At 51.5% G+C, this 26051-nt stretch overlaps 1 protein-coding gene across 5 annotated transcripts in view; it reads right to left on the bottom strand.

The window, feature by feature from the left end:
* Positions 1–292: 292 nt before the first annotated feature.
* Positions 293–26051, bottom strand: part of IL4R (interleukin 4 receptor) — a 36768-nt gene continuing 11009 nt past the window's right edge. Inside the window, exons 1-10 of one of the 5 annotated variants that reach the window (XM_006186676.3) lie at positions 24795–24818; positions 17453–17540; positions 15791–15929; positions 14208–14359; positions 12892–13043; positions 9294–9450; positions 6555–6654; positions 5068–5146; positions 3614–3663; positions 1266–2814 (exon numbers count right to left, since the gene is read on the bottom strand). In XM_006186676.3, coding sequence (XP_006186738.1) covers positions 1266–2814; positions 3614–3663; positions 5068–5146; positions 6555–6654; positions 9294–9450; positions 12892–13043; positions 14208–14359; positions 15791–15929; positions 17453–17522 — 2448 coding nt within the window. In that variant the 5' untranslated portion in view covers positions 17523–17540; positions 24795–24818. Of the gene's footprint in view, positions 2815–3613; positions 3664–5067; positions 5147–6554; positions 6655–9293; positions 9451–12891; positions 13044–14207; positions 14360–14723; positions 14789–15790; positions 15930–17452; positions 17544–24794; positions 24819–26051 lie in introns of those variants that run through there. The other 4 variants (XM_032460589.1, XM_014560895.2, XM_032460587.1 and 1 more) reach the window with 4 other exon arrangements.

Below are 26051 nucleotides of genomic sequence, written 5' to 3' on the forward strand. Positions count from 1 at the left end.
CAAAGCTCCTCAGCAGGGTGAAGTATCGGTTACTCTGTGTGCTGTCTTCCCCGTGTGCCTCCTGCCCTTCTCAGCCTCCCTTCCCCACTCTCCACACAGAGTTTCCTGGGATCACCTCCTACATCCACAAACTGCACTTGAGTCCCGGTCTCAGGGAAACCCAAGCAGAGATAACATGTTACTTAATCTCTTGGATCTCGGTTCCTTTGGCTGGGAGAATTCAATGAGTTAACAGAGATAAAGTGCTCACAACAGTGCCTGGCAGGGTGTTTGTTTAATGAAAGAAAAAAAAAAAAAGGAGATAAAGAACTTTTATTTCTACAAAACTCCATCCTCTCCCGTTCCTCCCTCCTCAGCAATGAAACAATCTCTGAAGTGCACACAAACAAGCATTTCTCAACTTGGGGTCTGGACAGATGTGCAAGCGATGTGTCTGATGTCAGCACCTGGAACGCCCAGCTCGCTGGATCAGGGGATGTCAGCTCCTCCCTCTGTACCACCAATGCCAGCAACAGCATCCACGGGGGCACATGCGAGCCCCAAGGTCGCTTTGCATGCTTGTTCTGGGGATCCAGTGCTTAACAGGAGCCCCTGGCCTTACAGCTGGGTGGGAAATTGTCACTGCTTGGTTAATCACAATTTTTCATGTCCTCTGTTACCCTACTCGACTAAGCACCTCTCCACAGCTTAGACTCTGCCCCCAGTGCCTTGACATCATGAAGCTCTGTTAAATGAATGGGCAAATGACTACCCTTTCTGGACATCAATTTCCCAAGGCCTCCCAAGTCATTCTCCCACTGGCTTGGTTAAGTTTCCAAGCTCAGCATCTAATTCATGAGATGGCGGCAGCCAATCTCAGGACTGGGCAAGGCATGGGCAACAGAGAGATTTGGTGGAGAAAACATGCTTTGAGCAGGCTCGACAGGGATAGTCCACTGGAGCAGCTGTGGACTGATGAAATGGCCGACGGCTCGTTCACAAACCAAGGTGCCCAGGAACAGTCTGATCCCTGCAGGTGCCTGCTGTGGGCAGAGCTGTCTGGCGCCCTCACTCCCAGGGGATGTGGCGAGGCCGGGCCAGTGTTCGGAGCTAGGGGCGTCCAGTCTGTAATCTCTGTCCGGTGTTGGACAGCTTTACAACTTCATCCCAGGGTTCTCCGAGTCTTTCGGAACTCTGCCAGCCTGGCTGACTTCCAGGGGGAGGCGTTTCACAGGCCTGGGTAAGACCCAGTCCTCACCTGTAGACTTCAGCAAGAGGGCACACACCTAGGAAGCGTCCGTGCACGTGGGCCCTGGGGAGAGCACAGCCACCGCTGTAGGGGGCTGGCTGGAGCTCTGAGCATTGCTGGGGGCAGTCTGGAAGGACAGGGGAAACTTACCCTCCTCTGAGACACCCAAGGGGGCTAGGGAGGCCAGACAGAGGCTGGTCTCCGGTGGAACCCCCCCAGGCAGGGAGTCCGGGGACCTCAGGGGGCTCACTAGGGGTGAGGACCTGTCTCCACAACAGCAGCCACAGCAGGGGCTGGCCATGACGTGGGTCTTGCCACGCTCCTCCTGGCCGTGGCACTGCTTCAGGTGGCCGCACAGGTGGCAGGTGAGGGCTGAGTAGACAATGCCGCTGCCCAGGTCGTTTTCGTCCCTGAGGGGGTCTGGGGCCTGCTCCGGGGAGTGCAGGGGCTTCTGGCCATCTTCTCCCTTCACCACTGGCTCCAAACTAGGACACTCTGCGGAGCGGCCTAGGAAGAGCAAGTCCTGAGGGCTGTGGGGGGGCTCCACGTCCAGTCCAAAGGTGAACGAGGGGATGGGGGCTGTAGCAGGGGTCCCGGGGCAGCCAGGAGTGAGGCTCTGGAAGGGCTTGTAGCCCCCTTGCCCACTGCCAGGCTCCACCCCAGATGTCCCTGGGCAGATGGCACTGCCAGTGAGCAGGCTGGAGAAGGCCTTGTACCCAGCTTCCCCAGAAGGGCCGAGGCCCGCCGCCCCACTGTCTTGGGCATTGCCCTCCCTCACCGCACGCACGAACTCCCGATAGCCACTGCCGGGGGCTGAGGCGGCGGCCGGGGCCGTCCTGTGCTGGAGGACACTCTGACGCAGGATCTCCTCCCAGGTTTCTGGATCAGGCTGGAGTGCAGCAAGTGGCTCAGAGAGCTGGGAGGCGGCAGGGGTGACGGGCTCCACGTTCCCCCAGCGTTCAGCCGGCTGTGGGTCTGAGTCACACTCTTCAGAGCCAGAGGACTGGTTCAGGCAGGTGCTAAAGCTGCGGTAAGCGGGGTTGTTGGCAATGACAGCGGGCATCTCGGGGAAAGCCAGGCTGGCTGGGCTCTGAGTCAGAGTGGCTGGAGGACTTGACGATGCCTTCTGGGGCCCTACACTTGGGAACTCGGCCCAAGGCATCTGAGTACTTGCATCTTCTGAAGATGGAAGAAGGCAGGACTCCTCCAAGCCCTGTGGGCTAAGGCCCCCATTTTCACCCCCGAGAAGGTCCAGGAACAGACTCTCTGTCAGCCGGGCTGCAATGCCCTCCCTGCCCTCCTGGAAGCTGCCCCCACTGCTCTCAGGCGATGGACAGAAGCTCCCTTTATCTTCCTCTACTTCCTCCTCCTCATTCTCCACTGGGGCCTCAAACAGCTCCACGCAGCGCACCACACTGATGCTCTCTGGCCAGAGGATGGTCTTGCTGACCTCCACAGGGTGCCAGGCTGATTTTCTAGGACCCTGGGAAAGCCCATTTCTGGCAGCCTTAGAGGAATCCTCATCCTTTTCCATGCCATGCTCTAGGAAACAGGGCAAGAGCTTGGTAAGACAAGTCTTCCAGTGCCTGCAAAAGCAAAGTTTGATCAGGGATCAGTTTCTCCACTTGAAAAACTCCTATTCATCCTTCAAAGCCCAGCCTGATGTCAGTCTATTGCAAATATGCCTCCAGATGTAATAATCAATAACCTGTTAGTCTACCCTTACTACTAGATTGGGAACGCCTTGAAGGCAGAGCCTGTGTCTTTGGGATTTCTGGAGCCTGGCATATAATATATTGAATAAGGAAAAGTGTCAGGGATGATGATATTTAAAATACTTACTAATACCACAGCGTAAGTCATGACCAGTTAGAATGGCTGGAGAGTCCTAGGGCTGGGGCAGCACCCTGGAGTCCCCTGCTGTGCTAGATTGCGGGTACCTTTCCTTGCTGGATTATGGGTAGGTCTGGGAGGCCCTGAGAGAGATACTATGAGGGCCAGGGAGATGGTGACATGCCCAGGGGTTCAGGACAGTGACATTTGCCAACCAGTATACCACTATGTCAACAGTTTAACAACTGGTATAGCTGCCCTGGTTGTTACCTCCATCAGCCTTGCTCAGGAAAGACTGGGAATCCCAAAGGGGTTCAGCATGTGCCTGACCCCCAAGTTGAACTCAGGCGGCTAAGCCAGCAGCCAACCTACCCAGACCACTCCTTCCCCTGCCACCCCTCAAAGCCCAGTGTCACAGGCCATGTGATGAACACCAAGGAAGAGAAAACAGACATGTTGTGGGTGTGACCCCATTCTCCAGATGGGGCCCACCACCCCAATTCCACCCCCTTCCAAATCCAGGGAGGCTATGACCTAAGTTTGTATACATACGGGCACTTGGCTGCTTCCTGGACTCGGGACCGCTTCCCCCACAGTGACACCTAAAACATAGAGACAGTCAATGAAACAGAGCAGCGAGGGCTTCCCGCCCAGCCTGGCATCCAGGGATGCTCAGCACAGGTTTGCTGTGAAAAGACTGTGAGTCTTGACATCATATAAGTCTGAGGTCTGATCAGGTCACTTCCACTCTCTGAGCCTCGGTTTCCTGAGAATGAATGAGACTTCCCTAATATGTTGCTGTGGCTGATGGCAAAAATGGCCACAATTCCCTGAAGCTCCTTTCATCCCTTGAATCTGGCCTAGCCATGTGACTTGTTTTGACCAATAGAATGTAGCAGAAGTGACACTGTGCCAACTGGGTCAGCCTGCTGGAGGACCAGAGACACATATATGGTTTAGTAACCTCCCTGGCCACAGGTGAGAGTTAGCCAACTGCCAGACTTGTGAGTGAGGCTACTGGTACAGGCCCAGCCAAGATCTGCCCCCAAGCCTGGTGTAGGATTCCTCTACCCCCACTGCTGAGCTAAGCCCAACTGCAGACCTGCAGAAGCAAGAGCTATTGTTTATCGCTCTAAATATCAGGGATGATTTGTTACACAGCAAAAGCTAACTGATACATAAAACACTTACTACATGCAGGATGCTGTAATATACACTTTACATGTACTGCCTCTGTGAATTGCAAACATCAGCCCCATTAGGTAACCACTGCTATAACCCACAGGAAGAAACTGAGGCTCAGAGAAGTTAAGCAACTTGTTAAGTCTACACTACAGGTAAGTGACAGAGCCAGTGTTCAAAGCCAGCACCACTGGACTCCAGAGCCTGCCCCAGGGTCCCTGGAGAATTGAGGACACTTGGACATTCTGTTCTAGACAGGACCTGTATCCCCCTCCCTCCTTCCTAGAGAACCCTGATAGTGCTCAGACAAACCCCACGTGGCCATCACATTGGGGAAGCTAGCCCAGGGGTGGCCACCTGGTTGATCTCAAGTATTCTCACTCCCTTATAGGTGAGTGGTTTAGGAAAGAGGCTGTGATATAATTCAAGCCAATGAGAATTGAGAGATCAACTTGGTGCTTTGGGGGCAGTTTCCTGCTCTTAAGAGGAAGACACAGGAAGCCTGTCCCCCTCCCCTGGTACAGTCGCCTCCCCAGGAGATGACATGCAGGTGACCTCAGGGATCATCTCCCAAAGGAGGGGAAAAAAAACCAAGAGACCAACCCCAGAAGAACCCACCACAGGCTGAAAGAACTGTCATGGAAGCCAAGGAGAGGGCAGTGAAAGCCTCTGGGCTGCTAATGACCACATGAAGCTACTGAAACCTTCCTGACTTCCCACAGGAAACACCAAAAGCCCCCGAATATCCTTAACTTCCCAGACATCTTGAATCCTACTTCCTGGTACATGCAGTCTGAAGCATCCTCCCCAGCCTGCTCTCCTACCTGAGAATCCTGGATGACGATAGCCACCAGGGGGCTGTGAGCTGGGTTGGGAATTTGGTCCCACCATTCCTTCTTAATCCTGAAAAAGAAAAGGACGAGGTATTGGTCCCTGAATCACTAACAGGTTGATGTTCCTCCCATAAAAAAAAATCATAGTTGCCAAAACTTATTAGGAGTCACATTGATAGGTTTTTGGATGTCTCACTCTAACCCCATGAAACAGGTTCCACTGCTGACCCTACTCTACAGATGAGAAGACTGAGGCCTAGGGAGGTGAAGTGACAGCTGGTGAGCAGAAGAGCTGGGTTCGAGTACCAGCATTCTGCTACTCAGAGTAGAGTTCCTGCCATGGCCGCCTCTGCCCCAGGGGAATGAGTCCTAGGGGATTAGGAGAGATTCAAGCTGCAGAGAGAGGATTCTGAGTTTCCCCTTCAACAACCTTTGCTCTGGAGCAGCTGAGAACAAGGTGCCAGGGAGAGGACTGGGATGGCCAGAGAGGCTGGAGGATTCCTTCTCCCTCCCTGGGTCGGCCTGGAGCCACAGTGTCAGGGCTGGGAGGGAATGTCCTGCTCTGGATTAGCCGCCGCCCACTCCACTCCATCAGTCAACACATATTTATTGAGCACCTACTGTGTACCACTCACTGTGCCAGGCCTCAGGGTCACACAGTGAACAAGACAGGCAAAAATCCCTGCCCTCACAGAACTGACCTTCTAGAAGACGGAGACAGACAAACAGATGCAGAAATGATTATAGGACATCATTCATTCCTGGCAATAAGTGCCAGGGACAAAAATAAAGAAGATAAGGGAATGGAGGGAGGGGAGGGTATCACTCAGTGGTAGAGCATGTGCTTAGCATATGTGAAGTTGTGGGTTCAATCCCCAGTCCCTCCATTAAAAAAATTTTTTTTAAATAAAATCTAATTACCTCCCAACAAATAAATTTTTTAAAAAAAGAAAAAAAATTTTTTTAAATAATAAGGGAAGAGAGAGGAATGGAGGGTGTGATCCAGGAAGGCCTCCCTAAGGAGGTGACTTCTGAGAGGAGACTGAAAGTGGAGGAGGAGGGGGTCCTGAAGATGCCTGGGGAAAAGGCTTTCCAGGCAGAGAACACAGCGAATGCCAAGGCTCAGAGGGCAGAGGAACTTGCTTGGGGTGTTCAAAGAACAGCAAGGAATTTGGAGCTGGAACACAGTGAGTTAGGGTGGGGAGGACAGGCAGTGGGGGAAACAGGCTTAGAAAGGGGGGAAGACCAGCCCGGGGAAGGCAGAGGCATCAGTGACAGATGTGCAGAGGGGACCTTGCATTCCCTGCACACCTACTGGGTCCCTGCCAGTCTCAGTGCCTTGCACATAGTAGCTGCTGAATAAATATCTACCGTTGAACCAAAGGAGACAGGCCAACAGATCAGAGGGGGACATCCCGCCCGTTCCGCACTCTAGGGTGCTGGCTCGGAGGCACCCCATGCTGAAGCCCAGGACTCACTTGATGATGCTGAAGTAGCAGGACAGGCAGATGGCCAGGATGATGACGCAGGAGATGCTAACGCCCAGTGGGAGGCGCTGCTCCAAGGGCTCCTGGTAGTCTGGAAGTGGGAGGGCAGCCGTGAGCCTGCATCGTGCTAAGTCCAGCCTGGTCTCCACTTCCCAGAGCTGAAGACTGAGGCCTCAGGAAGGCGTCCTCCAAGACCCTGTGTGCACTGGCCCCCGCCACGCCCTCCTGCCCCCCGCCACGCCCTCCTGCCCCATCCGCCCTCTTGCACATTGAGCCCTGGCCACACAGGCCTCCTTGCTGTCCCCTGCTCCTCCAAAGCTCGGTGCCACCTCAGGATCTTGAACTTGCTGCTTTCTCCTTCCTGAATCATAGAGGTCAAGTGCAGAGACTCTGGCGCTAGACGCCTCAGTTCAAAGCCTGACTCTCTCAGACTTGCTGGTGACCCAGGACAAGACCCTCATCCTTCTCTGTGCCATGGTTTCCTCATTTGTACAATGGGGCAAATAACAGTACTAACTCACAGGGCTGTTGTACACTTGAATATATGCCGCACTCGGAGCAGCGCCTGCCCGTCCATTCGCATAGCTGGCGGCTTCTCCTTGATCGCTGTCTGGTCCAGAGTTCCCTCTCACCCCCTCTCTTTTGTTGCCCCTTCCCATCACCCCATTCCCTTCCCCTGCTTTATTTCCTTCCCAAACTTACTGTCATCCCGATCTAGAGCTCATTTATATTTTTGTTTACTTGTGTATTTTCTCTCTCTCCCCTCCAGCATGTCGTTTCCACAAGCACAGGGGCTTTTGTCTGTCCTGTTCACCACTGATCCCCTAGTATCTAGCATGTAGTAGGAGCTCAATAAATATTTGTGGAGATAATGAGTGAGTACCTATGGTATCTATTCCATACAAGCTACTGCCCTTCCCTTCCCCAGGCCAAAGGAAGAATTGAATCAATTTGACAAAACTTTCCCAAGCACCTACTGTGTGCCTGGCGATGTGCTGGGCACTGGAGACATAGACCCAGAGCAGATACCACCCATAGAGCTCGTGGACCGGAGTGAGACAGACGGTCAAGGGGTATCCATGGAACAGGCTGAGCAGTGCTGAGAGGGACGTGCGATTGGCTGGGGTGTGGTACTGCCAATCGCCACTGTGCCCAGCACTTTGAAGAATCCTTCTTTCATTGAATGTTCACAACAGCCCTCTTTCTCCCCATCAGATAGATGATGCCTGGGGCAGCCTCCCCCACCCAACAGCTATCTATCACCTTTTCTTTGCCAGGCAGCAGTGTGCCCAGCCTGAGGTTTGGGCCCATCAAGACTACCCTGGCCCCCTTTCCAGACATTTGAGTTCCCAGACTCCTGTGCAGTTGGGAGAGGCCCTGTGACAGTCCTGGCCAATGAGATGCAAGGGAAAGTCTGCCAGGGAAGCTTCTAGAAAGATTTCTGCTCCCTGATGAAAGAGATAGCTGCACGGGGTACACTCCTTGTGGCAGACTTTCAGTTGCTTTGGGCCTTGGGCTTGAGGATCTGGGCAGTAGACAACATGGGGGCATGAGGCAACAAGCACAAGAATAAAATACTACCATGCTAGGGATGGCAGTGGGAAAGAAGACAAGACTGGAATGACATCACCGAGCGGCTGTATGAACCTGGGATGGTCCACTGGTAAGACTTCATTTTATGTGAGATAATTCAATATCTCTATGGAAAAAGCCATGTGTGATAAAGTTGCCAAGATTTGTTCTGGAGACACAGCTACCAAGTGAAGGACTGTGTTTCCTAGAATCCCTTGCAGCTACACGTGGCCATGTGACCAGTTCCACCAATAGAATTTGAGAGGAGATGGTGGCATCACTTCCGGGCTAAGGCTTTTAAGAAGCAGGTGTGGTCTCCCTGCTCTCATTCCCCTCCTGCTGGCTGGATGCAGATGACAGCAAGGCCCTAGAGCAGGGATTGTTAACTTAGGGTTCATAGACCCCCAACATGGTTGCAGTTAGAATTCAGGGGTCTGGGAACTTGGATGGGAAAGAAATGATACCTTTATTTTTGCTAACTTCTGAAGCCTGGCATTTCCTCCCATGAGGAATGGAGGGAGAAAACCACAGTAACAGCAGCATCACTCAAGCCCCAACAGAAATCCCAGCTCTTCTTGTCTCACGTTACAGCTGCAGTATCACGAAATACCATTTATGCTCATCTACTGTGAAATTACAGTCTTTGTGAGAACTACCACTGGATCTTGTTGTTAATGTGTAATTCACAAAGCATATATTCCTAGATAACAAATGTATTTCAGAATCTCTTTATATTCACATTTCAGTAAAATTAGGTTTCCCTTGTAATCCTATGTCTTTCCTTTTGTACGTTTAAAAATATTACACTGAGATGAGGTCCACAGGCTTCACCAGACTGCCAAAGGGATCCATGATAAAGAAAGCTTAAGAATCTTTGTCCTAGAGAATGATGGAACCACAGGGAGGAAAACCACCCACAAATCAGCAAAGTTCACATTGGAGCAAGAAATACATGTCTATGGTGTTGAGCCACAGAACTGTGGGCTCATCTGTTACTGTAGCCTACCGTTTCTACCCTGACCAGTACATGATGTCAGTCCGTAACTTTGTTACTGCAGTGACAGGCAATCCTGTAATATGGAAACCCAGGTGTCTGGCCACAGAGTAAACGTGGAGAGGAGAGGTTTTAACTGCTCAGGACTCTGAGCAGATACTCACAGTTAAGCCACGTGGCGCTGGGACTCCACTCGCTCCAGCTGCTGTTGTAGCTCTGAGCCCAGGCCTTCACCCGTGCACTGTAGGAAGCTCCAGACTTTAGGGTGCTGGCTGCAATGCGGAGGGTGGGCCCCAAGTAGGTCACGTTATAGATTTTGAACTGATAGAAAAAAGGGAGGTGTTAGTGCACTGGCATGGGGGGAGGGGAATCCTGGCTCCCACCCTGGCTGCTGTTCTCAGCCGACCCTACAGTGTTTTAAGAGCTCCCCCTGTTCCTTGGGTCCCTGCAGCCCCTTCCCAGCTCCTGGCAGCACTGGCAGGTTGGAAGCATTTGGGGGAAATGGTCTGGTGTAAAGTGAGCTGACGGGGGGTTTTGCACAATGAGGAAACAAAGTCCCAACAGGTTGCTGGAGAAACTGGAGGCAGCTGGAACTTTCCAGTGGAGCTGGGGTGTGTTGGGAGTGGCTGGAGGAGACCAGGGCAGGGAGAGAAAGACATTCTCACTGTCAGTGTTCCTTTTCTTCTAAATCTCAGAAAACAGGAAACAGCAGCTCGATCTAGTCCATGGAAGGAATCACAGACCCCGGAGAGGAGCGGGGGACTGGGAAACGCTTTTACTAAGAAACACAAAAGAAATTGAGCTTCCAGGGAGCTAGTTGTGGTTGGTTTGTTTTTTTACCGAAAGGCTAAGTGTTTGGAAGACCATTCTGGGAGAAAGATCCAGGGAAAGAGAAACAGGACAGGCTCTGAAGTTCAAATCCTGGCTCCCAACCCCATCTCGGCCGTTTCCAACTATGGGACCCTGGGTGAGTCACGTCCGCCTCTCCAAGCCTCAGTGTCCTCGCCACTAAAACAGAGAGATGAACCCCCTCCCACCTGTGGGGCTTTCACAGCCACTGGTGATCATACATGCCGTGCCTGGCACACAATAGGCTCCCAAGAGGTGGTAACCATTATGATCCTGAGCACGGCATTTGTGGCCCTGCACAGGCTTGTGGCCTCTTTCTGCCCCATCCCTCAGTCCCCAGATATGCCATGAATGTTCATACCTCTAAGCCTTTGCTCATGTAGCTCCCTCTGCCTGGCCTCCCCTTCCCTAGCTAGAAAACTCCTGTACACCCTTCAGTGCCCAAGCTGAAACTCCACCTCTGTTATAGAACCTTGTCCAGAAGTCATCTAGGACAATGATAGCTCCATCTCCCAAATTTCACAGCAAGTTTCTAATATCCCTTCTTAGAATTGATCCCAACCAGTCTGAGCCACAGCTGGTGTCTGCAATACTGTAGCATACATGGTGGGATACCCACCCAGCATCCACACCACTGGGATCAGAGACCTAAAGCTCAGGGCAGGTAAGTTTCTGTCTCCAGCTCCAATCCTCATTGGTTTAAACCAGTCGTGGCTATTCCATCCCCAGCCTGTGATTGGTTAGACAGGAGCATGTGATCATCTCTGGCCTGTGACTAATGAGGGGAATTTCAGGCTCAGTTCTGTCCTTGAGAAGGAGGGATGGGAGAGGGTATCTCAGTAGCCTCTCCCCCACCAGCAAGAGAAGCCAGACCTGGAATTCTGAGGCCCAGGGCAGCCCTGAACACCTGTGTGACCGCTAAGCCGTAGCCTGGGCACACTGATCAATTCTATCTACTGGCTGGAGTCTGATGCCAGGTCCTAACCCCAGCTGTGTCTCAGGAAGCCCAGTCCCTGTTTCCTCTTCTCCAGAACTTCCTCTGGGGAACCACCCCTCCCTCATTCTCAGCCCTTCTGGTATGGGTGGAGCTGATCCCACTCGCAGCTCCAGAAGTGGGCACTGACTTGCCTCTGGCCAATGAGGCCAGCACCCTCTCTCCTGCCCCCCACCCCTGCCTGTGATAGGTTCAGAGATTGGCATGTGATCCCAGCCAAGCAGCTGATCATTGCCCGCAAGATCATTTTGTTGGGATTATCTGGAAAGAAGACCTTTTCCCACCGTGGCTTAAAGATGCAGGCCTGGAGCTGCTAAGGGGCATATTGGCCCCAACTTTAGGGAACAGCCTGCCTAAAAATGAAACCAACACAGAGTAAAGCAAGGCCAAGAGACGGAGATTCCTGGAACCTGGATTCAGCCAAGATAAGCAAATGAATGGCACTTCTTCGGACCCTATAGATTGTACCCTTCTCTCGCTCCAGCCTGGCCCTTGGGCTAAGCCTGCATGGGCCCAGGAAAGGGAAAGGGATTCACTGACCAAACAGAACCTGCCTCTTCCTTGGCATCTGTGCAAGCCCCCTCCCAAGCTGCTCTGAGCCTCTGCTGTAGGAGCCCAGATGCCCCACTCCTGCTCCCATCCCACATCCTGGTCCTGTGCCCAAGGGGAAAACCACACCCCAGGGATGCAAATCAACACCCACCACTTCCCGAGCTTGGCCAGGAAGAGAGGATGCAGGGACAGGAGCAGATATGGCAGCTTAAGGTGTCTGGGGCCTGCTCCCTGGCAGCTGAGGCCAGGCCAGCCTGGGTCCCAGGACACGAGGCAGGGCTCCCAGCAGACCCCCAGCAACGCTGACAGAGCGAGTTAGAGACTATGGCGTGGGAGGGCGAGGCAGACAGGATTTCGAGGTCTGTGGTACTCAGGAAGAAAGGAGGGTGACGTTTATGACGTTCTTTGTGCCAGGCAGGGCAGCCTGTCCGTGTCACACATTTCCTGCTCTCAGCAGCCCTACGGAGTAGGTAGTAGTGTATTGCTGTTACAGATGGGGAAACTGAGGCAAGAGGTGGTTAAGTGACAGACTCAAGGCCATGCATTGGGCAAGTGGCAGGTCAGGCATTGGAACCCGGCTCTGTGGGACACCAGGGCCCCTGAACACAACAGTGTTCAGATGTTGTCCCTGCAATGGGAATATCTGAGGGGAAAACATGGGTGGCAGGAAACAGCCTTCACTCCCACCTGCACCTAAATTGGGCAGGGCGGGGGGCAAGCCATCCATTGTGTAGCCCCTGCGATTATTTACTTGATAGTTTCCTTAAAATCAGCTGTCCCTCTTTAAAAATGTCAGTACAGTCATTTTAAAAGGAACCTCGCTACTACTGCGCTGACTAGAAAGCAAGTATCAGATGCCATGAGCGTCACATAAAGTAAATGCAATCAGAACCACACAACAGCATTACATCATGGCTGAACTCGTTCTCCCGGGGACGGCACTGAGCTGTGCGGCCTCCTCTCTCTGTTAAAAAGGATTAGTAAACCCATAGCTCAGCTGAGATGTCTCCCTGGACAGTCAGGGTCTGGAGGGAGCTGATGGGGAGTAACTGTCTCACTGTGGGACTCAGTCATTTAAGTGTGTTGCCGAGGGATCACCTAAAATCCCGTGTCCCACCCCATTGGAAACAGATGTGGTCCAGAGCCCTTCCTTTACAGATGAGGAGCAGTGCCCGGAAATAACCTGCCTTGTCTGCACACCAGGAATCAGGGGCCCAGAGGGACTGGTCCTGGCACAGAGTTAGGGTAAAAGCCAGGGGTCTGGGTCCTCAGGGTTTGCTGTCCAGCCCAAGGCTGTCCTCCCCATCTCCCACCCCAGACCCGAGTCCCAAGAGGTCATGGAGAAACCCTGCAGGGTGCCCACTCACATCCTTGGGGTCGTTCTCATTGGAGACGTTGACCAGGTAGGTGATCTCAGAGTTCAGGTGACTCTCAGGAGGATACGGGTTGCTCCACGTCAGCAGCCACGTGTGGGAGACGTTGGCGTGAACCGTGAGGTTTCCTGGTGCCCGGGGTTTCACTGCAGAGGAGCGGAGCCTGGTGAGGGGCTGGCCCGGGCATCAGGAGGATGCCTGGCTCCGCCCGGCCCGCAGACCATTCAGATTTTTAGTCAATAACACCTCCGTTGATGGGACACCACACAGATTTAGTTACGACAGAGAATTACTACAATAATATGGATTGTGATGTTGCTAAAATCCTACTTGGCACTTTAGTGGTTATTCACTACCTTTCTGCAGTGAATGCAAAAATGTCTGAGCCAAGTCATCCAAATGTTGGCTTTTCCACTTTCTTCCTCCACGGTTTTGGCCACCTCTGTGTACTATATTATTATTTACTAAGTATTTTTCTTTATTTCGATTCATGTGCTTTAAAACTTAAGTCTCTTTTTAAGCACTGAATCCATGAGACCACAGGTATATAATGTGCCTTAAAATCAACATACACATGCACAAATTATTTAATTCATGGGTTTGTCCATGGGTCGGTTTAAATCATCCCCCGACCCCCAGCAGATGAGTAGGTTGCTCAGGAATTGCTGATGGAGCGTGAAGACTGAGCTCAGTGAGGTACTGTCTCTGCGGCTTTAGTAGCTGTGTGAACTTAGGCAGGTTACTTGCCTTCTCTGAACCACAGTTTATTCAACTGTAAAGTAGAGATAACAACTCTCTTCTGGAAACTGAGGCTCAGAGAGGTAATGTGACTTGCCCAAGGTCACACAGCAATAAGTGGTGTTTTAAACTCCTGTCACTACACCCCAGCAAGCTCTTGAGGACTTCCCGCGGGAACTCTGGGTACCAGGGTAATAAGGTCAGCCTTTCACAGTCCAGACTGAAGAAGCAGCAGCTGACCAGTTGACAGAGGGTGGAAGACGGTTCCTAGTTCAGCTTTTGACCTGCGGCAAGCATGCCTTCCCCCAAACACATCTCATTCAACACCCCGATCTGGGCTCTTAAATTCAGGGGTTGAAATATCTGAACACAAGGGGCCCTGATGTACTGCTGAGCTCAACTCCATTTCAAAGATGGGAGGACTGAGGCCCAGAAAGAGGCAAGAACCCCATCAGGTCTGGGAAAAGGAAGGAGGCTGCTTGGAGCACCCCTCTCCCACACAGAGCCTGCCTCCCCTGTCCCGGAGCCTGGCTGCTGTGGGAACACCTGCAGCCCCACCCTGCCCTGCTCACCGTGCTCGCTGGGCTTGAAGGAGGCAGTCCACAGCAGCTGCTTCCCTGCCCACAGGTCCAGCTGATAGATGTCCACACTGACCACATTATCCATCAGCATATCACACGTGCACACCGTGCTGTCTCTGTTCTCGGGGACACACGTGTAGTTTCTGCAGACGCAGATGTTGCATTAGGCTGGTCACGGGACTCACAGGTATTACCCGCCCCTGTACTTGGGACATGCCTCAGGGGACCACGAGCTCTTTCAGCTTCCTGGTCACCCCTCCTTAAGGACCAGATCTGGGGACTTGGGAGCAGAGCGGCCAGGGTGTAGAGGGGACACTGGCCTGGGACCACCTTCTTGCAGGCCTCAGCCCCTTACCACACCCGCCATGGACTCTTATCCGCCCCCAGCCCCAGCCTTGGACCCTGAAAGCCAGTGACAAGGAAGAACCCACAGCATGAAAGAATTTGTAACAACATATGTGTGTCTCAGCACACCCCTGGTAACACAGTTTAGCCCAGCATACATACCTTGGCAGGCATATTCCCTGTATCCCCCAGCCTAACCCACAGGCTGGGCCAGAGGTCGGCATTTTCTGTAATGGGCCAGATAGTAAATATTTTGGGCTTTGAGGGCCATCCCCTTTCTGTCCCAACTACACAACTCTGCTGATACAGCACAGAAGCCCCTGCCATAAGACGCAAACAAATGGGCATGGCTGTATGTCAATAAAACTTTATTTACAAAAACAGGCGGTGGGCCAGATGTGACCCATGGGCCAGTGTGCAGCTCCCTGGTCTAGGCTAATATACCACATACAGAAGCACAGCTCATCCACCTTAGTAAATGGAAACACATATCCCAAGTTCCACGGTCCGCCAGCTAACACAGCCAACTCCACCGCTAACTCCAGACCCCCAAACAACAGTCTAGCCCAGGGGTTCTCAACCTGTGGTCTGGGGTTCCACTGGGTCAAACTGCTTTCATAACAATCCTCAGACACTGGTTGCCATTTTCACCCTCTTTCTCTCACAAGCGTACAGTGGACTTTTTCAGAGGCTACATGAAGTGTGATGACATCATTGCTCTGATGGTCTCTTGAAATGTGGACTTGTGTGCTGCTGTGATTTCAAGTTTCTGTTTTAATTTCCAACAGGGTAAACACGGATCAATAGAAGCTACCCAGCCTAAAGCTTTTGGGGTCCTGAGACTCAAGCCGGGACGGTATAGCTCAAGTGGTAGAGTGCATGCATAGCATGTACAAGGTCCTGGGTTCAATTCCTGACACCTCCTCTAAAAATAAATAAATAAACCTAATTACCTCCCCCTGCCAAAAATAAAAGAGCCTGAAGTTTGAGAGCCACTGGCCTAGTCCAGAATTCCACCCATAAGCACGTGCCACATGCCTCGGTGACAATGCGCTGGGAACCCTGGGACACACTCGCTGGTCTGACACATGCTGCGACCCAGGGCTCCTCACCTCTCATGCCCAGTAAGCCCAGAGAACTGCTTAGCACCCCGCGCTCCAAGGCACCACCCGGACCAGGCAAACTCCGGGGCAAACCTCCCCAAACTCCCAGCTCCAGCACTGGCTTACTCAGAGAAGATAAAATTCAGCTGGTAGGTCAGGCGGAGCTCGGTGCTGCAGTTGGTGGGCCCGGCCATCTCCCACTCACAGGTGGAGGTGCTGATGTAGTCGGTCAGGCAGGTGGGCTCCTGGCGGGTCTTAACACTCCCTGGGGAGACACGGGAGCCTTCTGAGCAGATGAAGCCTGATGTCTAAAGGGATGGGTCAGAAACCAGCCCAAACAGGACCAAAGAGCCCATCACAAAAGAACGAAACTGCAGTCCCAGGCACAGTCCTCAGAGAGCAGGGGGCTGGGACTGGGGCTCCAGGAGCTTCCCAGCTGGCACTGCGGTGACTCCTGCCCCTGAAGCAATACCCTTGGGGACAGGGTCCATCAGCGGGGACAGAGCAAATGCACCTTTATCGTATGTAAACTCAGCTACCACCCCCCATGGCGTGAGCTGGGGGAGACACTGTCTTCCACTGACCCCTTCCTGCCCCCATCGATTCTCCATCCCTCTCTGTGCTCAGGAGGGTGACCCCCACGGCCCTGTCACCAGGTGCTCTTATCCCCTGGCTTTGTCCAATATTGAAGGGCAGGATGAGAAGCTGGGGAACTTCTTCCAGCGAGTCAGGGGCAGAGCTGGGATCTGAACCCAGCCAGATGTACACTGGGTTTGCTGCCTGGTCTGGGAGCCGTGGCCCTAGCCCTAGAGAGCCTGCACCTGACCGGCAGATGCCTTCCTGCTCCGTGCTCAGCACCAGGCCCCACACAGCTCACACCAATTTGCACTTGTTCCCTGGATAAACGACTTACCGTATTAAGGAGGTTCTTAGATGTCTTATAAATATCTCAAACTCACCTCATGTCCAAAGCTACCTCCTGATTCCCCACCCGCCAAAAACACATGTTCCTCTGCATCTCAGAAATGATATTTGTGTTCTTGCCAGCAGCTCAGGTCAGAAATATCGGGGTCAGCCTTGCCACCTCTCTCTCCCTCACCTCAGTTCCAGTCTGTCTTCAAATCCACCTTCCAGACAGATCCAAAAGCCAATCCCTTCTCATCTCCTCTGTGGGTCCCAGGCCCCCTGGCTTAATGTGGCACCTCCTCCCTGAGCCCCTCCACACCCGCAGCTTCTGCCCCTGTGCTACACCCAGAGGGATCCTTTGTAGTGTCACAGATCATGCTCAGACTCTTGGCTTGGTCCTCCTGGTACTTTGCCGTCTCCATCTCTTCCCTCCTCCTGCTGCATCTCACCCTCTCGTGTCTCATCTGGTCCCTCCAACACTCAGGCAGGCTCTGGGCTCAGGGTCTCCACTGAGAATACTCCTCCCTCGAATATCTGCCTGGCTCCCCGCATCCTTCACATCTTCGCCCACTTGTGACTTGATGAGGACTTCCCTGAGCACGTACTTTTAATTGCCGTCCTCCTATTCCACCCAGCTTTCCTAATCCTCCCCACTCTGTTCTATTTCGTCTTTTGCCATCACCTTCTAAGGACCTTTAGAATGTCCTTAATATTAGGACCACTTGTTACTGGCTGTCCTCTCCCACTATCACGTAATCTCTTCGAGGCCAGGGATCTTTGCTTGGTTCTCTGATGATCCCGGGAGTCTGGTGTGTAAACAGTCAATCAAGGTTGGGTTGCAGAATGAGGGAAGGAGGAAATGGGTGAGACGGGGTGACTTACCAGAGCCTGCCGCCCACACCAGGATCAGGCAGCTCACAGGGAACGTGAGCCCAGAACTAAGCCACCCCATTGGGAGATCCTATGGTGCCTGCTGAGAAAAAGTGAGCTGGTGAGTGCTGACTCATGGTTCCCACCATTCCTGCCCGTCACCCTGGGTGCAGCTTTTAGAGCTCAACTTACTCCAGATAAAACCCTAACCTGGCCAACGATGAGCCCTCCAGGTTCACAGGCGCTCTGTTTACAATTGTGAAACACGACACAACCGCACAAAGCCCAGAGTGAGAACCACAGAATGCTTGTCACAAGAGGTGCTTCTTGGAAAAAAAAAAAAAAAGTTCTGCTAAGTTTGAACAACCCCTTAGATTTCTGCAAGTTCATAATGCACATTTGTGTGTAAAGGTTCTGATAAGTCCTACAGTAAAGAAATTGATTCTTCTTCATCTAATCCAAGGCTTACAAAATTTATTTTCAGATCCAACCTTCATTTGTGTGTGTGTATCAAAACCTCAATTAATCCCCGGAGGGATTTACAATTCCTTGAAATATACTTTGGAAATGCTAATCTAACTGTTCAGCCTTACAGAACCAGTTAAATAAATGAGGGTACCCATGCAATGAACTATTAGGCAGCCACTAAAGATGATGCTGTTGAGTGTGTTAGACTTACTACGTCAATGGCTTCGTTCTTCACTCCTCCTGTGTCCAAGTAACCGGACTGTGCCCCCATCCCCATCACCGCCCGTCTAGGGCGTTCTTCCCCACCCTTGGATCCTGGCCTCAACCATGTGACTAGCTTTTCCCAGCAGAACATTAGTGAAAGTGCCACACGCAGAGACCTGCTTTTGCAGGACGGCTGCCTGGAGAACACGCCCGGGCTAGCCTGCTGGAAGATTAATGATGTGCGACAGTCTCAGAAGTTTCAGGCTGCATCAGGCAACAGGCAGCCGCCCCACCTGGGTGAGAGAGGGCACACCAGTCCAGCGGGGCTGCGTGACTGACCTGAGGCTGATGTCCGGTGTAAGGGGGAGGTCACCTCAGCAGGATGAGCCAAGCCCAGGAAAACTGGCCTCTGCAAACTCAAACTAAACAAAGGTCTCTTGCAACCCCCTGAGGTTTTGTGGGTAGTTGTTACATAACATTATCATTGTCCTCTTCTGGTCATGACCCCATCACCCTGACTTCTAACCCAATGGATTACTCTTGCGGTTTATACAAATGGAACCGTGCACTGCCCTTGTTGTGTTAAGGACATCCCATAATTCGTGATTGGGGAACAAAAATCAGAATGTACGGACACCCAAAAGAAAACCTAATTCAAATTCCCCCCAGATCACAAGGCCCAGCAAGAGCGCCTCGTATGTTGGAATCTACTCTTCCCGATTTGTTCTATAAAAATTGGGAAATACATATGAATTTCATTTACCAAAAAAACAGCACTCTCTAACACACTAAAACTTGGACTTTGAACTTACTGTGTCATTAACATCATTCCATGCAGCTAAATTTAGATCCAAAGCAGCCAATCAGTAGTATTCCACTGTGTGTCCAACACTGGATATTGGACCTTACCATTTTTATTACTTGATTATTATAAACAGCATGGTTCACATGCCCTTCCTTGGAGAACCACTGACATACATTTCTCTGATTATTTCCTTAACTGTAAGCACCTGCTCAGTCACTAGCTTGTGACCCTTCAGCAAGCTGCTTAGCACCCACCCCCGTGCCTCCGTTTCCTAGTCTGTCAAGTGGGTGTTGTTAAGGATGAAATAAGCTAACACACGCAGAGTCCTCATGTAGGGACCCGAACACAGTCATGGTTCAAGTAATGTCAGCTGTTATTATCACTAAGAAAAATGCTCAGAAACAGGATCCCATGGGGTCACAGAGAGTGCAGGTCCCCCCCCCCCCCATACTCCTGGCACTGAATGCCAAATGCCCTCTCGAAAACAATGCGCTGGGGTATTGGCACGGCTGAGCGCACCTACCCCCCACCCCTGCCCCGCTTGGGTCTCTATCTTGGGGTCATAATTCAGAAAAAAAAGCTTCCAGACCCCCTCCTGCTACTTCATAGTTATCCTTCGTTAAGAGAGTTTCTCTAACTTTCAGAGTTTGGGCTCCTTTTTCTGCAACGCGTAAGATCTCAAGATCAACCTCACAGGTGTGCTGCACAGAGGAAGTGAGGTGTGCACCGAAAGCACGTTGCACAACGTCTGTAGCACAGCAAGGTAATGCCAAGTCAGAAACCCCGAGCCCCTGCTGAGAGCTCTCCAGGGACTTGAAAATCCCACTTGAAATCCCCCCGTGGCTGGGCCCCGCCTCCTTCTCCGCACCTGCGCACGGCGCACCTGTGCACACCTGTGCACGCGCTCCTGCCCCCTGCATGCCTTCACTTCCTGCTGCTCTCAAACACTCAAACTCACCCTCACCTCCATGCCTTTCCTCTCGCTGTCCTTTTCTTTCACATTCTCTCTCTCTCTTTCTGTCTCTCTCATTTATTTCCTTTATTTATTCATTTATTCAGCATGAATAAATTGCCCCCTAGGTACTCCAGTGTTTAGAAAAACAAGGACATTCTCCAACATAACTACATGACAACCAGCAAAATCAGGAAACTCACATGGATGCGCTACCGCCATCACATCCACAGACCCTATTTCCATTTCGCTAATTGCCTCAACAATGCCCCTTAGCAGTCCAGGATCCAGCCTAGAATCATGTGTCTGATTATCATGCCATCCCGGTGCCCAGATCTTGGCTTCTGCTTACTCTTCTGCCCTGACAGGGTTCCCTGGAGAAATGGCTGACTCCAGGAGCAGGGAAAGAACAAGAGAAGTCTGGAATTCTTGTGCCAGAAAGTAAGGAAGTGCTCCGAGAATGATAGGCACATCCAGAAAAGACACAGGAGCCAGCCTGAACAGACGCCCACGGGCCAAAATGAGCACTTGGAGTGTCACAACGAACAGTACAGTAACCAACCATAACCCTTGGAGTTAAAATAGGGGTGCAGGAGTCGACGGTGACAGAGATGAGTAAGTGGGGGGAGGGACAGCTCTATTTCACCACAACAGACTCTAAGTATCTCCCCCAAACTCATTATTAATTAATGAGTTGAAATACTTATTAACTTTATAACTCTATGTATTCTACGTACAATACTTTTGATGTATAACTGTATAGAACCTTACTTAAAGAAACCTGGCAGACACCACTTTAACCAGTGTTACCATTCTAGGAGCGAGATAAAGCAAGGTTTGTGAGCATTTTTGAAAACGATGCCCTTGGAAGAACACAACATCCCTTCCCTGAGATTCCTGCCCCAAGTGCACAAACCACGTGGTAACATCAGACAAGCTGACACCGAGGGGCAGTCTACACAGGAAGTGGCCTGTACTCTTCAAAAAGTGCCCTGGGGGCCAAAGGCAAGGAGAGTGGGAGCCCCCTCTCCTTTCAGTTGTGTGTCTGTCATCCCGAGAGCCTGCGTTTGTCTTGCTCACGGCCAAGCTCCTAGTACCTCTGACAATGCCTGGCAAGTAGCACGTGGTCAGGAAATGTTTGTTGGATAAATTCATTTTGAATCTGGTGCGGGGCTGCTGATGGGCTCAGCACGGGGCTGGAAAGCTCTCCCTGGGGGGAGGCTTGGTGTCTGCTTGAAGCCCCAACTCGCCTTCCTGGCAGACCCGCGGTGAAGACCAAGGAAGGAGGGGGTGGGAATGGGGCGGTGGGTCCTTGATGCCGGTTTCCTCTGCCAAGTCCCAATAACCTTCCCTCTCATGAGTTCACAGAGGCCCACAGCATCCTGTGGCAGAGATGGCAAAGGTGTTATTCCAGCCCCAATTCTGAGTAAAGAGAAACAGAGAGGCCAAGATGTATGTCCAAGGACACACAGCAGAAGGGCTACCATTGTGAAGTCCTCCAATGGGGGAGTGCAGCAACCCCCTTAGGGTGGACTAAACCCTCACACATATGGTGGCCAGGGTGTTATCTGTTTTGCAGGGCACATCCAGATGTACACATGTGCACACGCACACCCACTCACGCATGCCACTGGCTTCACAGGGACTACGTGCAGTTGTTGCATCTCAGGGGACACCATGGCACAGATGCGATGGCAAAGCCTCTCTGAACATCACAGGGAATGGAAGACAAAGGCAGAGAAGTAAAGGAATTTAAAAAGAATAATTACCAAGCGGTCAGGGTAAGGCACACGGCAAGAGAAAATAATTTCAAGTTCATACCCTTATCATGGCATTCCTGATGTGTTAGGGTTGGGAGGGTCTCAGGGTCCTCCTGCCTTGCCCAACTGCCAACTTGGATGGGGCGCCCTGACAATATCCCATCTCTGATGTGTTGCTGTCCAGTTTCTGCTTGTACACCTCCATGGATGGGGCACTCGCCCCCCCCCCCCCAGTTATTTTTGGGCAATGCTTGACTATTGCAAACAGCTTCCTTACACTGACCCAAGCATTTGTATAAACAAAATCCTGCTTGTCAAGTACTCATTGTACTGGACACTTTGCTAAGTGCACTAGAATTATTACCTTACTGACTGCCCAAAAACCCTGCAAAATGTGTCATTGCTCCCACCTTCCTCCTGAGGGAACTGAAGCCAGCAAGGTCAAATAACTTGCCCATCAGGTCCCACAGCTGGCAAGAGGGCAGGGCTAGAGTCAGAATCCAGGTCTGTTGGTTTCTGAGCCCAAAGTACATTCCAATATATCAATTCCTTCAACTTCTCCTAGAACCACAGACTGAACCCAACAAGATGAAATGAAATGAGTCAGGAAGAGTTGGTCATCCTGCTTCCTTCTAAACATTTTACATATTAATTCAATACTCTTCCAGCTAAGGTCATATTAACAGAGATATGAGAGCCCAGACAAGGGAGGTGATAGTTCCCAGTTGTAACTGTGCATCCCTTTGGAAGGAATCCTGCTGATTTGAAGCTTGTCAAGAGGATGACAACTGACACAGAGTGGGCCCAAAAGTCCCAGAGGGCCTAGAAAGTCTTTCCCTAAAAGGCTCTGCCTCTAACTTCCTGTGGCCTCATCATATGCTTAACAAACATTCAATATTTACCACAATATTTAAACATGCCAAATTTCCTTCTAAACATCTTACACATATTAATTCAACATTTTAGACAGCCCTATGAAGTAGGCACTATTATTTTTCTCATTTTCATACAAGGAAATCAAGGCTCAGAAAAGTTTACGTGACCTGTCTGAGGTTACAGAGAGGTGACAGTCTCGGGATTTGAACAGGGGCAGTCAGGCTCTTAACTACTATCTGTGTTTAGACGCCAGAGTCCTCAGTGTTCTGGAGGTCACTGACCCATCTGAACGTCTGATGCAAACTCCAAGCCCTCTTTCTAGATAAGTGCACACATTCAATTTTGCATTCCATTTTAATGGTTCACAGATGCCCTGAAGCCCAAGTAAGGACTCCAGGTCAAAGGCCAGCCCCTCTCAGCAATGAGCAGATTTTTCAGGGTCTTTGAACTGAGTTGTAGCAAGATTTCTCCAGTCCAGGGCTGGGGAGAATGATGCAACGGGGTAGAGCCTGGGAGAGGGGGGCCATTAGCGGTTGCTGCAAACACGTGCCACCCATCTCTTCTCCATGCTGCAGCCGGAGTCATTTTAAATTGGAAACCAGGCCACAAACTGCCTACTCACTTCACCGGCCTCTGGCTCCTGAAAGATGTGTTCCCCCAGTATCACGGATCCCCAGGGGTTCACAGCCCATCCAAGGGCAGCCTCTCTGACTCAGAATCACATCCAAGTCCCAGAATGAAAACAGCCAATCCAAAAGGGCATTCACTGGGCGATTCCATTTATGTAACATTCTTGAAATGACCAAATTATGCAAGTGGTGAACAGATTATTGGTTCTGGGGGCTCAGGGGGGCAGGCAGGGAGGGAGGTGTGGCTATAAAAGGGCAACATGGGGATCCTTGCAGTGACAGGACTGTTCTGTATCTCACTGCGGTGGTGGAGACAAAAACTGTGCACGCGATAAAATTAAACTAATAAATACCAGACTAGCAAGACTAAAAGAAATAGCATGCAGGCATACACACGCAAATGAGTACAAGTAAAACAGGCAAACTGAGCAAGGTCAGTGGGTTCCATCGATGTCAATATCTTGGTTGTGCTACTGAACTATAGTGTGGTAAGATGTTACCCTTGGGGGAAACAGAGTATAGGGCATCTCTCTGTATTACTTCCTACAACTGCGTGTGAGTCTACAATTCCCACAAAATTAAAAGTTTAAGAAAATATAGCAACAACAAAAAAAACCCAAACCGTCGAAGCCCCTGATGATCTGGCCCCTGTGACCCAGTTACAGTCCCCTCCTATCCCTGCTCCCTCCCACTGGCCTGGCCTTCTGGGCGCTCTGACACAACCCTGTCCCTCTCCTCCCTCGCAGCCTTTATACCTGGAAACACCATCCAATGAGGGCTCCCCTGTTACTTCTTATTACAGTACCCTGTTTATTTCTGTCATATACTTATCACCATCTCAAATCATATCACTGAGGTTATACTTGTGAGTGCTTATTTTATTTCAGGATGTAGATGGGAAAGATAGAAAGATGCGACTGCAGAACTGTTTTCAACTTCCCCAGATCAAAACACGCCATTAAAAAAAAAAGAAGCAAGCAAGCGAAAGACTAGAAGAAAGTAGCAATCTACATTACAGAAGGTTAAGGGCCTTAATACATAAAGAGGTCTTACAAATCAATAAGACAAACATCTCTTTAAGAAAAATAGCTGTGTTCGTTGCTTCGTCCCCTGTGCCTAAACAGTGCCTGACACGTACACAATATGTGCTCATGAAACAGCAATTCAGTGAAGGACTGGTTAAAATTCAATTAATGAATACAATAATCTGGTTTTAAACATGGAGTATGTACCAAGCCTTTACCCATAATAATTGCTATGCATATATAGTGCTTATTATGTGCCTGGCATGATTCGGTTCTCACAACTTTATGAAGTAGGTGCCATTAAAGTCTCCATTTTAAACGATGAGGAGACAGAGGCACAGAGAGGTTAGAGCACTTGCTTGTGGTCACAGAGCTAGGATTTGAACTCAGGCAGGCTCACTCCAGAATCCATACACCTAACCGCTGCCTCTTGAAATGCAGTCCCTGCAGCCCTGGCATGTGTTGTAAGTCCCACTGGCCAAAGAAGAAACTTGAGGCTTAGAGAGGGCAAGTGACAAGGCAAAGGTCATGGAGTTAGGAAGTGACAGCGTGGTTGAAAGCCTGAGCCAGGAAGAGAACAGAAACACCCCGAGTGGGAAAACGCCTGTGCCGGCAGGGAAACACGCTTAACTCACTCTTTTCATCTCGGGGGACATGAGTGGCGAGTCTTGAAATGTCAGAATCCAGCAGCGGCACAGAAGCCACCAAGCAGGGCTCTCTTCCTGAGCCCAGCAGGGTGTACAGGCCTCCTGCTCCTCTTCCCTCTCTTGGCTGCAACCCGACTGGGAGGGGGTGGGGGTGGGGGTTGGGTCAGCAGACAGGATGCAGCCAGTCCCGTGACAAGAGGCATATGGAGAGGAAGCCGGGGACAGCAGGGGCTGTGGGTGACCTCCCCCGGAGCCACTGACCCCTGAAACTCCTCAATCTCAAGCCCACAATCTTCAGCCAGCCTGAAGCTTCCTCTGGACTCTGGGACAGCTGGGCTGGGCTGGCTTGGGGCCAGGACACACTTCTCCCCGGGGCAGCAGCCTTCCCAGAACTGCTGCCCAGCTAAGGTTCTCAGAAGCAGCAGCCACGTCAGCAGCCCCACCCAGGACAGTGAGGCGGGCCAGCCCAGGGCCCCAAGATGGCCTGGGCTCTGCCTGCCAGCCCCCCACCCCCAGCCCAGGGAGTGGGGGTGGGGGGCGGGCAGCCAGTGGGTTCTGCCACCACCAGGAGCAAGAATGAGCAACCTCAGCCAAAGAGCCCACCAGGCACCCTGTGCACCTACTGTGTGTTCCTGCTCTTTATTCCTGCCCCATGTATTCTTGCAGGTGTTTACTGAGCACCCACTATGTGCTAGCTACTATAGATGCGAAAAAGGCCATTCACTCATTCATTCCTTTCTTCCATCTTTCCTTCAACAAATATTTGAGTGAGAAGAAAAGTTAGTGGAGGATTTTGGGCACAGAGGTGAGACTTCAAAAGGTCGCTCTGGCCTGTGGGGTCAAGGGCAGAAACAAGGACCAGCGAGGAGGCCACTGGGCTAGTCCAGGCACCAGGCGCCAGGCATGCCAGGATTGCAGGGAAGAAACAGTAAGAACAGGTTGGAGTCTAGATCTGTTCTGAAGGTAGAGCCAACAGGCTTGGCCGACAGAATGGTGTTTGAGGATAGGGGGTGGGGTCAGAGAAAAGAGGACTGGTCTGGGTTAAGAAGGACTCCGAGGCTTTTGGCTGGAGCCACTGACAGGATGGGGCTGCCATTTACCACGATGGAGTGGACCGTGGCAAGAACTAGCATGAGAAGAGGCATCGTCAGGTACGCAAGAGGCTGTGTCAGTGAGGAGGGGTCCTAGAGGGTCGGCGGGGGCGGGGGTAGTGAACAAGAATTCTCTGAGGGAGGGGCAGAAGCA

Source organism: Camelus ferus, chromosome 18 (genome assembly GCF_009834535.1).
Source record: "Camelus ferus isolate YT-003-E chromosome 18, BCGSAC_Cfer_1.0, whole genome shotgun sequence".
In the NCBI taxonomy this organism is placed as follows: Eukaryota; Metazoa; Chordata; class Mammalia; order Artiodactyla; family Camelidae; genus Camelus; species Camelus ferus.